At 40.8% G+C, this 12,384-nt stretch overlaps 1 protein-coding gene across 1 annotated transcript in view; it reads right to left on the bottom strand.

Moving 5' to 3' along the window:
- LOC142463950 (mucin-5B-like) overlaps positions 1–12,384 on the bottom strand; it is a 79,111-nt gene that overhangs the window by 32,888 nt on the left and 33,839 nt on the right. Inside the window, exons 25-34 of the mRNA XM_075566860.1 lie at positions 10,645–10,884; positions 10,283–10,439; positions 9,909–10,037; positions 8,604–8,748; positions 7,877–7,920; positions 6,815–7,006; positions 4,769–6,298; positions 3,993–4,225; positions 2,912–3,086; positions 1,978–2,228 (exon numbers count right to left, since the gene is read on the bottom strand). Coding sequence (XP_075422975.1) covers positions 1,978–2,228; positions 2,912–3,086; positions 3,993–4,225; positions 4,769–6,298; positions 6,815–7,006; positions 7,877–7,920; positions 8,604–8,748; positions 9,909–10,037; positions 10,283–10,439; positions 10,645–10,884 — 3,096 coding nt within the window. The remainder of the gene's footprint in view (positions 1–1,977; positions 2,229–2,911; positions 3,087–3,992; positions 4,226–4,768; positions 6,299–6,814; positions 7,007–7,876; positions 7,921–8,603; positions 8,749–9,908; positions 10,038–10,282; positions 10,440–10,644; positions 10,885–12,384) is intronic.

Here is a 12,384-nt window from a genome sequence, read left to right as displayed (position 1 = left end):
AAGACATGCAAATGTGCTCACAAGTAATATTTTTATATGATATATATATATATATATATATATATATATATATATATATATATATATATATATATATATATATATATATTTTCCCCTCTAGATGTCAGGTAAAGGTGAGAGATGAAATACAAAACAAAAGACCATCCGAATAAATTTTTCATATATTCCATCATGAGCTACCGGCGTGTGGCTGTAACAACGAAGGCAGTAAATCTTACTACATCAGTATATATAAATAACAGAGTCATGTTTTCTTTCTTGGTGAGTTTTCTGTTTAGGGATATGATGGTTTCAGTCTGAATAGGACATTCCATCCCATGTCACGTTGGAGCTGGTTCAACCTGGAATTCGATCCGCCCACTAGTGATCCTTGTTAGAAATGGGCTAATCTGTTTCAATAGAGTTAGCAGGTTGTTTTGTTTTGTTTTTTTGTTGTTGCTGTAAACTTGCAAACTTTTACTAATTTTCACATTTTTATGTATTCACATTTTTAAAAAAAAAATCTAATGGCATTTTTGTCCAAACTTTAACAAATGAAAAATGCCAAAACAAAATGCCATTTAAACACTGTTTATTTTCATTCCCGCCCCTTGTGCCTCACCCAGCCGCATAGCAGCTTCCTAATGGCTGCTGAAGAGCAGGTCATCAGTGACTGGAGAGAGCGACATTGGTACCGGGAGCAAGAGGCACGAGCGAAAGGTAAGTGCGGGCAGGGGAGGATGGTCCTTTGGCTGGAGTCTGCTGGCTGGCGCCTGACATTACTGAGGCATTTCAGGTTGCACGTGGCATATGATGGCAGCACCTGCACGCCTGAGGAAGTACCTTACATATGGTGACTTGACCAGGTATACGAGGCATTAACTGGCATTAGATGGCATTACTGAGAGGCATTTGAAGCTGCACTTGGAGCATGATGGCAGCACCTACACTTGTCAGGCTGTACCTTACGTATTAGGACTTTACCTGATGGGTGGAAGTCCATACTGATACCACAGGATCAATACAATCACCACATCTCTCTGGAATACTCTGCATTACCACATCAAGTGTGCTGGCAGATATTAATAACTTGTGCAAGCAAAAACCATGCCAAGTACAGTATCACACTAAAGAAATCAGTGTTCACTGTAGTTTTCGGAAGGTTAATAAGAGTAGACTTGTACACATTGTTGTTTTTACACTGTTTCTGTACACTTACATGTGGATTGGAGCATGCTTGTATTATTGAGACCTGACAACCGTTGTTTTGCCACCCGTCTCTCTTTTTGCCTGGATAGTTCCTGTTGTAACAGGATGTCACCAATTATGAACCTCACTAGAGGTGAGCTTGTCTAAGACTGAACAATATGCTCAAGAGTAGAGCATGAACGACCTGGGCTCCAACGGGAATTTGGAGCAGGTAAAAATCGCTGTGAAAATACTGTACAGTGTTTGGATTTTGTTTGCTTCTGTTTCTCTTTGTGGGGGAATGGGGGTTCAACTTGTTACTACTTGTAATAGATGTAATACTAACAAGTTATTAATGCAATACAAGTACATCTTCTTAAAGATGATTTAAAAAAATGCCCATATTTTGTTCCTTTCATTAGTTTCCACTCTGGCTGATCTCTTTTGCACAATTGATCTGTCGACTTGCAATATGCTTCTTTCATTCACTGAGAAGTGAGTAGAAGCGAAAGTGTTTATTTTAGTCAAGCGTTTGGTATTATTTCATTGTTGCCTTTATGTTTTTATTTTGGGTTTTAAACCACATTTCCAGACCTATTTCATTGTCACTTCCTGCAACTTCAGTGGTGTCAAAGGTCACGTGACATCACTTCCTGATACTGCTTCCGGTGAGGTTTTTGAATCTGGCTCGCCGGCCCACTGGGTGATAAATAGTTCCTGGTCCGGCCCCACATTAAAAAATGTTGGACACCCCTGTATTAGAAGGTAGGAAAAATCACCCTGTCTTACCCTGTTGGTCTTTTTTCCTTTGTACATCACACGTGTCAGCACCACTTCATTGGATCCATAGTAAATCAGGAGGGATTGTGGACATGACAAACCATCCTCAGCATCACAGAAATAGTTATCAACGAGGATGCGGAAGTTGTCATATTTAGGAGTGATCTGTTGCACCAGGACATAGGTGCAGTTGTCCAGGAAGGTGTAGTAGGTTCCATCAAAGGTGACATAATGAGGGTCACCCCATCCACGGCAGACGCCTATTGGAGACCAAATAGGATGAGTCTCAATCAATCATAAAGAAGCCAGGGATCAAGTTTAGGATAATATGCAGAGGGAAGCACCTTTTATTCTAAACTGCAGTGTAATCTATACTGTAAGTGAGTATTAATTTCCCAGCAAAAAATGTAGAGGTCTCATTAACGCTAGCAGCATTCTAGCTATTCTAACATCCTATACAGCTAGAGGTTATATTTGAGATTTGCATCTATTTTGGTTTGTTATATGACAAAAGCTATCCTAAACATCCAAATTTTGCCAACACAAAAGAAGCATAAATATGCAGTTTCCTATGTACTAAGGGCACATTACAACACAACTCTGTATTCCATTTGTCTACACAAAACATTTTTTAAAAATACATATATACAGTATATGCAATCAAGGAAGACGTAATAAATACATTTAAAAAAATAACTTTATTATAACTACTATGTGTATAAAGTTCGAATTCATACATACAGTAGATATATCATCAATTCTCCAATAACAACAGGAGATGGACAATGGAAGTCTCCAGCTGTATGTTGACGGAATGAGGTACATTTTGGTAAGTGCTCTTGATTGTGTACGAAGCACTGAAACTTGATATAGCGAATGCTATATACAGTAGGTACAGTACAGCTGGCTATCTGTTTTATTTCAGCCGGAGCAGAGTACTTACATTCACATGCATAGTGGAAGCAGCAGCCATTTGAGCTATAGACTTTAACTGGTGGGAAACCATTAGAACAGGACACGTTCTCCACTGGTGGACATTTCACGGGCTCAATAGTAACAACATTGTTTCCATGGCACGTGGCCACTGTGCAGTTGTTAATTATCCATGTCTCTTTTATCTGTGATATGAAATAGCTTTTTATGAAGAGGTCCAGTACAGCAAATGTTAATTACTTCTTTGGGTGAAGCTGTGTCATTATTTGTCACTTTCCCAAAATGTCCCAATTCTTTAAGTAGCATATGGTAAAATGTAAACACAAAGACAAATGTCCAAAGTATATGGTCTCCAAAATGCGCTAAGTGGTAGTGGAATAACAACAGGACACTGCATGGCGCTGTGACGTCACGTGACATCTCGTTATTGCAACACAATGCCATTTGACGTCGCGGCGCCATGAGGAGGGAGACTGACAGCAAGAGATCGTGCAGGAGAAAGTATAAATGTTTTACATCTGTAAGTTTGACAAGTTACTGAATGCAAGAGGCTCAGGAGAGGAATAATACCCATTCATCAGCGCAAAATAAAATAAGTTACCACTAACTTGCATAAAGTTCTTCTAGAATTTAGGCTCAGATTGGCAGAGTTCCATTAAAGAGTGTTTGCTTCTGTAAACTTCCAAGTGATTTATATACCTATGTACCTTATATACCTCCCCAAACACTCCTTGATACGGTACAATACATGGACAGATACCTGTGAACAAAACTAAACACACCTGAGCTACCTGGTGCTAATTTGCTAATTTACCTAATTTGAATATACTTTACATAACCAAATTACATCTCTCCTCTCTATTTTATCATGCCATGCTATTTCAAACTAACACAAGGCAGTGCTAACTTATGATGCAAAGCTTTAGCTTATATTTAGCTTTGTGGATAGGCTCTTGAAAAATAATCTCTGATTTTTAAAAGGCCCATTAAAAAAACCTTAGTTAACAACCCTCTATGGATCTGGGTCTTACTGCCCACTTAAAATCCTGAAATGAGGACTGAACTTCATCAGTCCTACGTTGGTTATTTACCTTTCTGGGAGGACAGCCTTCTACGGCAGTTGTTATACTTTGAGTGGTAGTCTTAGTAGAAATAGAGGTAGACGTTGGAGGTTTGGTAGTGGTTGATACTGGAGTAGTAGTGGTGGGTTTTGGAGTTGTTGTAGGGGAGCACGATACTTGGAACCTCTCAGCCTCACACACATCATTGCAGACTGCATAGAAACGGCAGCCAGCCATATCTGTTGTGTTGTAAATGACTTCCCCTGTGATAAAATGGAAAAACCCCTCGGGTTAGGCATTTGTCATGTAATCAAGCATGAGACATTTCCAACCATTTCCAAACTACTGGACACTAAAAGTGTTAACAGCAAAAAAAAATCATGGATACAAAGATTCATCCCATTTAATCACCTGTTTTTATCTAACTGATATGCAGAACAAATTAATTCAGGTTTTCATTGACACCTTATGTAACACCTTATGTAAATCTATAAATAAATTCAGTAATCCTCTACATATTTTTAGGCTCTACAATATACTGTTGAACACTCGTGAGATAAGGCTGTGCAATGTGGGAGACCTAAGACAACCCTTAATGGACTTTCAGTAAATAATTTTCTTCGAGTATTAGCTTTTTGAAACAAGCAGACACAATTTGAAGGACTAAACAGGTTATCACAATCTAGGACACCCTTAGACAATGAGTTGATGATTACTATGATTATACTGTATAAGCATATATATTTTAGTTTCCCAGAACACATTTAAATACTGTAGTACTGTATATTTGATAAATAAATACCTACCTCGTAAGAAGAGTGAATTATCTACATGGCAGAAGCAGGGGGTGGGGATTTGCTTTTTGGTTGTGTGAGAAGTTGTGGTCTTTACAGTTGTAGTAGTGGGAGGAGATGGGGTCACTGTAGGGTTTGTTGATTGTGGAGTTGCAGTTGGTGTCTCTTTTGTAGTAGTTGTTGACACAGTTCTTGTTGTAGTTAGAGGTGTAGATGTTGAGACTGTTGTAGTTTTTGGTGCATCTGCTATAGTTTCTATAGTTGTGATAGCAGTCGTAGTTTTGGGGCTGGTTGTTGTGCTTAGAGATGTAGATGTTGAGACTGTTGTAGTTGCTGGTTCTTCTGTTATTGTTTCTATAGTTGGAATAGTAGTCGTAGTTATGGGGGTGGTTGGTGTGCTTAGAGGTGTAGATGTTGAGACTGTGTAAATTGTTTGTTCTTCTGTTGTCATTTCTATAGTTGTGGTAGGAGCCGTAGTTATGGGGGTGGTTGTTGTGGTTAGAAGTGTAGATGTTGAGACTGGTGTAGTTGTTGGTTCTTCTGTTGTCGTTTCTATAGCTGTGGTAGTAGTCGTAGTTATGGGGGTGGATGTTGTGGTTAGAGGTATAGATGTTGAGACTGTTGTAGTTGTTGGTTCTTCTGTTGTTGTTTCTATAGTTGTGGTAGTAGTCGTAGTTATGGGGGTGGATGTTGTGGTTAGAGGTGTAGATGTTGAGACTGTTGTAGTTGTTGGTTCTTCTGTTAAAGTTTCTATAGTTGTGGTAGTAGTCGTTGTTATGGGGTTGGTTGTTGTGATTAGAGGTGTAGATGTTGAGACTGTTGTAATTGTTGGTTCTTCTGTTGTAGTTTCTATAGTTGTGGTAGTAGTTGTAGTTATGGAGATGGATGTTGTGGTTAGAGGTGTAGATGTTGAGACTGTTGTTGTTGTTGGTTCTTCTGTTATAGTTTCTATAGTTGTGGTAGTAGTCGCTGTTATGGGGTTGGTTGTTGTGATTAAAGGTGTAGATGTTGAGACTATTGTAGTTGCTGGTTCTTCTGTTATTGTTTCTATAATTGGGATAGCAGTCGTAGTTTTGGGGGTGGTCGTTGTGGTTAGAGGTGTAGATGTTGAGACTGTTGTAGTTGTTGGTTCTTCTGTTGTATTTTCTATAGTGGAAGTAGTCGTACTTTTGGGGGTGTTTGCTGGGGTGGCAGTTGTAGACTCTGTGCCACATGTCACAAAGCTACAACATTGGACTCTGATCTCATAGTTGTAACAAATTGGTGGTAGTTGTTCTTTGTTATAGCATATCAGCCCAAAGGAAGAGTTACAGTGTACATTCTGCTCAAGCTCTGCCAGTGGTGTATCGGGAAACCTTTCAGCTCTGCATTCTACATCTTGTGGGTGATTACAGATAGAGAATCCATTGGCTTTTATATTCTCCAATGTGTCAAAATCTCCACTTTCCATGCCTGCTTTAGGATAGCTGACATCAAACCACCTAGACCACTGGCAAACCTCTTTAACGCAGATTGTTGTTATGGGCGGGGGCGTTATTGTTCCTACAGAATAAAGAGAACAAAAGACAATTATGTATAGCAACTTAGAAATCCTGCCATTGAACATCAACATGCTGCATTATAAATCAGTAGAAATTTACAGTAGGATCAAGATACACCGTTGCAATTTCATTTTAAGAGACGTGGAGTAAGGAGTTTTCAAACCTCAGCTAGCAAATAAACTTCTATGGTATGTCCTCCAAAATATGTGCACCCTGTTTGTTTGCAGCCCCAAAGTTTTGTGATAGCATATTATATGCACCGATACACAGGGTGGTAGTGATGTGGAAAGAAAACATTCACATGTTGACAAGAGAACGGCATTGAGATCATACACTCAAATACAAATTCTGAGGTGTATTAAAAGCATGGACAACAAGAATGCTGGAAGCTGAAAAAATATTGTCTACTGTGATGGATCCCCTTGTATTAAGTTATCTTCTCAAGATATGAAATCGAGCAACATCGGACTCATCCATACACCTAATGTACTCTGCAACGTATGCCATCTTAACCTACCTTTAGTAGTAGTGGCAGGTGTGGTGGTAAAGGTGAATGGAGTTATAGAAGGTGTGGGACATTGGTAGATGTCTCTGTAGATTGTACCACTCTCCTTGCATATAGCAGAGATACAGCCTCCAATGCCATCCGTGGTGTTGTAAATGACATCATTGTATTTGTACATTTTGCCTTGGTAGTCACAGTGGCAGGCTGTGAACCAAAACAAGAGACAGAAGAGAAGGAAACCAAAGTAATAAGAGAGATAACCCTGTATAATCTGTGATCTTGCTGACAGCACATACTGTACGCACAATGTTATCAATTTACTGTAATCTGTTTATTTTTCTTACGTGCTATTTAATCATAGACTATTAAAGACTCGTATTAAGTACTTTATACAATCCCTCCTTACATCGCAGCCGTAATTTTGCGCTATACACCTGCCCGACTCTTGCGTTCTGCTCAAGGATGTCTTCTGTCTACCCCTATAGTATCTAAAACTTTTCTCACTCACTGCCCCACACCTCTGGAATGTCCTTCCCCTCAATATCCGACTGGAACCCTCTCTCCACCTTTAAGATCTTTCTTAAAACACAACGCTATAACAAAGCGTTTGGGTAGCTCCCTTAACTGATACTATACATCTCATATGCACTGACCTTGGCCCCTTGCAGACGCACTTACCAGAACACCCTCCTACTGTTTCTGTATGTTTTCCCTACTTACCACTTAGATTGTAAGCTCTTCAGGGCAGGGACTCCTTTTCCTATTGCTACTTTCATGACGGAAGCGCTTATTCCCCACTATGTGTTATCATGTTATGTCACGTGTATTACTACTGGGAAGTGCTGTGCAATGTAACTGGATGGCGCTGTATAAATAAAGATATACATACATTTATAGGATTCCCCTGTATTTATTCCAAGAATTTTGGAATGTATTGATCCTCACCACTTCTGCTGTACAGAGGTTTTATGTATCTATGACTCTTTTAGAAAAACATAAGGACATCTTTATACTTCCCCTGAGTCTATGATCACCAAATTTCTAAGGATGTCTCCGGTATGTTGTCATCCTTACCTTCCTTGTTGTACTTGCAGTCAATACCTGACATGGTACATTTACTATGGAAAGAAAAAGATATGCGTTGGTGCCATGGGAAATATGCTCCATAGTAATGAACACAATCTGCTTTTCACATTGGGCTGATGATCTAGTTGGACGTCTAAAGGAAGAGAAATGGGTGTTGAATCACCCATAATAGGCAGAATTTAAGCTCATGTGTTAAATGTCTGGAGTTTGCAAGTTTGCAAGTATAACATCCACTTTCTGATCTGAAACGAAGAGTCCAATGTGAAGGAGTCATTTGTCCCATATGTCAGGGGTGCTCACTCAACTCCAGTTCTGAAGAACCCCCCCCCCAACAAGCCAGCTTCTCAGTATATCTAAGCTTCAACACAGACTAAGCTACTTAATGAACCACCTTTGCTGAAGCAGGGATATCCTGAAAAGCTGACCTGTTGGGGGATCTTGAGGCCTGTAGTTGAGCACTAGTACCCTATGCAGATAATAATAATAATAATAATAATAACAACTTTATTTCATATACTGTAGCTCTTTTCTCCCAATGGGACACAAAGCGCTTCAAAATTACAGTACAGTATGTGCGCGGGACGCAGCACATTTTTTACAGACAGAGTCCCTGCCTAGCTTACAATCTATGGAAGATAAAGTAACTTGCCCAAGGTCGCAAGGGGCTGACACCGGGAATTGAACCAGGTTCATCTGCAGATAAACTATATCTTACCAGGACTTGCAGTTCTCCTTAGTGTCTACTGGGGATCCTAGTTTGTAGTGTTTTCCTTCATCATCATAACAGCCGCACTGAGCCACGCACTCCATATCATCCTCATCAAAATAAGGCTTCGCTGCTGGACAGCTTGGGTAGCATCCTAATGGGGAAAAGAGGACAGACAGGTATGTTTTAAAAGGATTTGTCGAGAACCAGAGGAAAAGTAATGGAGATGTTCTGTAGAGTTAGTAGCCTTCTTAAAACATACTGTAGTTTGTCAGAAAAGATTATCCTCCAATGACAATAACATAGATGCTGAAGATGCAAATCAGCATGTTATACTGTAGCTACTGGGGAAAAAACAGTAGGTACAAATAGACAGTGTTCGACAAACCTATACATTTGCTCGCCCCGGGCGAGTGGATTTAACCCCCGGGCGAGTAAATATTGGCCCAAGCAGCACACGTTTGGTACTAGGTGGCGAGTAGATTTTTTTGTGTGGCGAGTAGATTTTTTGGTGATTTGTCAACCACTGCAAATAGAGATGGGCAAATTGATAGCCAACATTCTAATTCGAAGTGAGAATTCTCGAAGTGAAAATATTCGTGGTTAAATTGTTGAAAGATGACATGCACCTACCTTAATTCCAATGAGAATTCCAGGCATTGCTGGCTTGATGGCGGTGCAGTCGGTGCCACTGCACTGAGCCCCGCAGTTAAAGAGGTCCACGCTCTCCCCCACAACAATTAAACTGATTGTGGGGGGAGAGAGTGGGACCTCTGTAACTCTCTTACCTTATACGTTGGCATCTCCCGGTATCTCCTCCTGCAGGGTCCCATCATCATGGCTCCGCGACGTCAAATGGTGGCAGGTTGCCATGAGAAAGGGACATCACATGATGTTGTGACATTATGACAATGGGATTCCCTATGGCGCTACGTTGCCATGATGTGATGCCACATGGCGCTGTGAAGTTATGTGACATCCCGTTGTCAAAACAACACAATGCCATTTGACGTCGCGGAACCATGGTGACGGGACCCTGCAGGAGATGATTCCAAGAGATGATGATGCTGGGATATCCCGCTGAGAAGGTATGAGCCAAGGCCCCCCACATGTCCCTTAAAGGTCTGTTTGAGCGGATATATATATAGCACTTGGGACTAAGAATAGTCTCGCTCTCTCGTGAATAGTCTCGCGAATATTCGTCCACCAATCGAATATTCACGAGACATTTGCCCATCTTCAGGTACAGAGGCCAAGGAAATTCCATTGTAAACTATGTAGCATGAACTGCATAAATAATGCGTGTTTTCTTACCTTCCAAGCCTGAAAGCTTATGAAGACATTTCCCACTGGGATTCCTACAGGTCTTCATGCAGGGAGCTCCGCAGGGCTTGTAATGCCAGTCACACTCTCCTTTTGGGTTGTAGTAGTCACAGAACAGAGCTTCAGAGAAAAACAACCACTATTATTAGAAGTGAGTGAAAAAACATTAAAACACAGTACAAAATAGCTAATGAGAAATATTTCTGCATCTGAAATTTCAATCTACTGTTGAGTCAGAGGAGGCAGGACAACGACTGTGGAACAATGCAGAAATGCACTTAACATGAAACTCAATGAAGGAGTGATTAACAACATAATGTATGAAGTGTCCTTGCTATTAGGTTAGGTGACAGTACGATACTCACGACAGATGTTTGGGGTCCTCCAGGAAACGCAAATACCAGACTCCCCACAGGCCTGAGCGTAGGCAGCGATGGCAGTACAGAAACACTCACAGTCCCCACCAGAGTCACAAGCGCAAGAGTCACTGACACAAGCGTCATAATACTTCGATGGGTCAACCTATCAGAAAGGATAGCTTTATCAAAAATAATTAAAGGTAACAATAACTGCTATATATATTATTATTATTATAATCCTTTTACATTTTCTGCTCTCCAGGGAACTCCTCACAAACACTTTACTGAATATGTATAATCTGCATCATCTTCAGTCTTACTACACGAGGGTGTATCATTTACATTATTGTGTAAACTGCCGTGCATACCTGAGCGTGGCAAGCAGAAAATGCCTTGCTGTTGATGACAGTGCACTGTTTCTGTGCCCAGGATTTCCTATATGGGTTAGCAGAGCAGGGATCCTTGGTAAGCTTGGCATCGGAACAGGTTGGGGAGAGTTTCCAGCTGTTGCCAAACTCCATCACATCTCCTACCACAGACAGACTTCTGGTAGTAAATTCATTGTTTCCATTTCCATCGTAGTTACCGCACAGACCACAAACTTTTCCCTGTAATTGGAAAAGTTTTAAATCCAAATAAGCAATATATTCGCATGTTCGAAAGTCTAATATTCAAAGCCCCCCGATAGAGGGGATAGACCATATTCCCTGAACCTATGTTCTGGAAACATTTGCTTTCTGGGTTGTCCTGGACCACCTATTTTATGTAAAATCGAAACAAAACAACATACCCTTCATGCCTGTAGAACCAACAGATCTTGTTTTGAAGTCCTCTCTTGATCCACTGGGTGTTGCTACATACCATTTTAAGCCATGCAAATGGTGGAGTTCATTACACATTAACGATGATGTATAATGGTGTTCAAAGTACTCAGACATATAACATTTTCTATAAAGGCAACCAAGGGTTGATAATCATAGAGGGTTGGATGATTATACTAGTGAGGAGAGATCCCTTGTCCTCAAACAACACAATATTTATGTGCCAATAAGTACCTACAGTAGGGCGCAGTTGGTAAGATCACAACCCTCACCTCAATAGAGCAAAGTTGTGGTCTGTAAATGGTGCTAACAAGATGATGCAGTGAGGAGACTGAAGAAGACACTTCACACCAGATGACAGCTAGCTTCAAGGTTTGTTTGTGAAATGGTGCTCAAAGTGCTGGGGCTGTATATGATGGAAGGGAGTGTAGGCTGGGTATGATCAATTGTACAGTAGCAGTACTAAGCCTTAAGAGGGCATAAGGTACCCTGAAGGTCGGTGTAGGTTGCCAAAGGACACCCCCCCTTTCCTCATCGGGTTAGCCCCAGGTATGTACTCACAGTCTTGCCTCTCCCAGGGTCTCCCTTCCAGAGCGTGCAGCTGAAGTAGGATAGGAACTCCAAAAACCAGGGTGTGCAGCGCACAGCAAACGAGGAGAGCAGGTCTTGCAATAAAAAGTCCTTTATTGGGGAATCATATGGTGTGGAACAGCAGCAAACCTTCTACGCGTTTCGTTCGGATGAACTTTATCAAGAAGTCAGCAGCAAACCTTCTACGCGTTTCGTTCGGATGAACTTTATCAAGAAGCACTTCTTGATAAAGTTCATCCGAACGAAACGCGTAGAAGGTTTGCTGCTGTTCCACACCATATGATTCCCCAATAAAGGACTTTTTATTGCAAGACCTGCTCTCCTCGTTTGCTGTGCGCTGCACGCCCTGGCTTTTGGACAGCTAGCTTCAGCCTCTGGAGTGGCGTGGATTTTTTGCAGGAAGCACACTGAGTATAACATTGAAAGTGGCCTGTGACATTTTTCTAGACTGCAGATCTGCCGTGGCGGCCCCCAAAAAATTATGTTTTTATTAAACCCAAAATATGATCTATATGATCATCCTGCATCTGTACTTGAACCCTACGGTGAATAAAAGTATTTTGAATACTTCATTCTACAGATAGAATATAAAATTGAAATTAGCCTAATGTTACTGTTGTTTTACTTTTCCCAAGAGAGAATTGTTAAGTGAACAGATGAGGGATGGGGTGAGGTCCAGGACTCATGCAAGTTTTG

The sequence above is a fragment of the Ascaphus truei genome, chromosome 12 (assembly GCF_040206685.1).
Source record: "Ascaphus truei isolate aAscTru1 chromosome 12, aAscTru1.hap1, whole genome shotgun sequence".
NCBI lineage: Eukaryota > Metazoa > Chordata > Amphibia > Anura > Ascaphidae > Ascaphus > Ascaphus truei.
The sequence above is the reverse complement of the archived record's forward strand: the minus strand, read 5'-3'. Positions and strand labels throughout refer to the sequence as shown.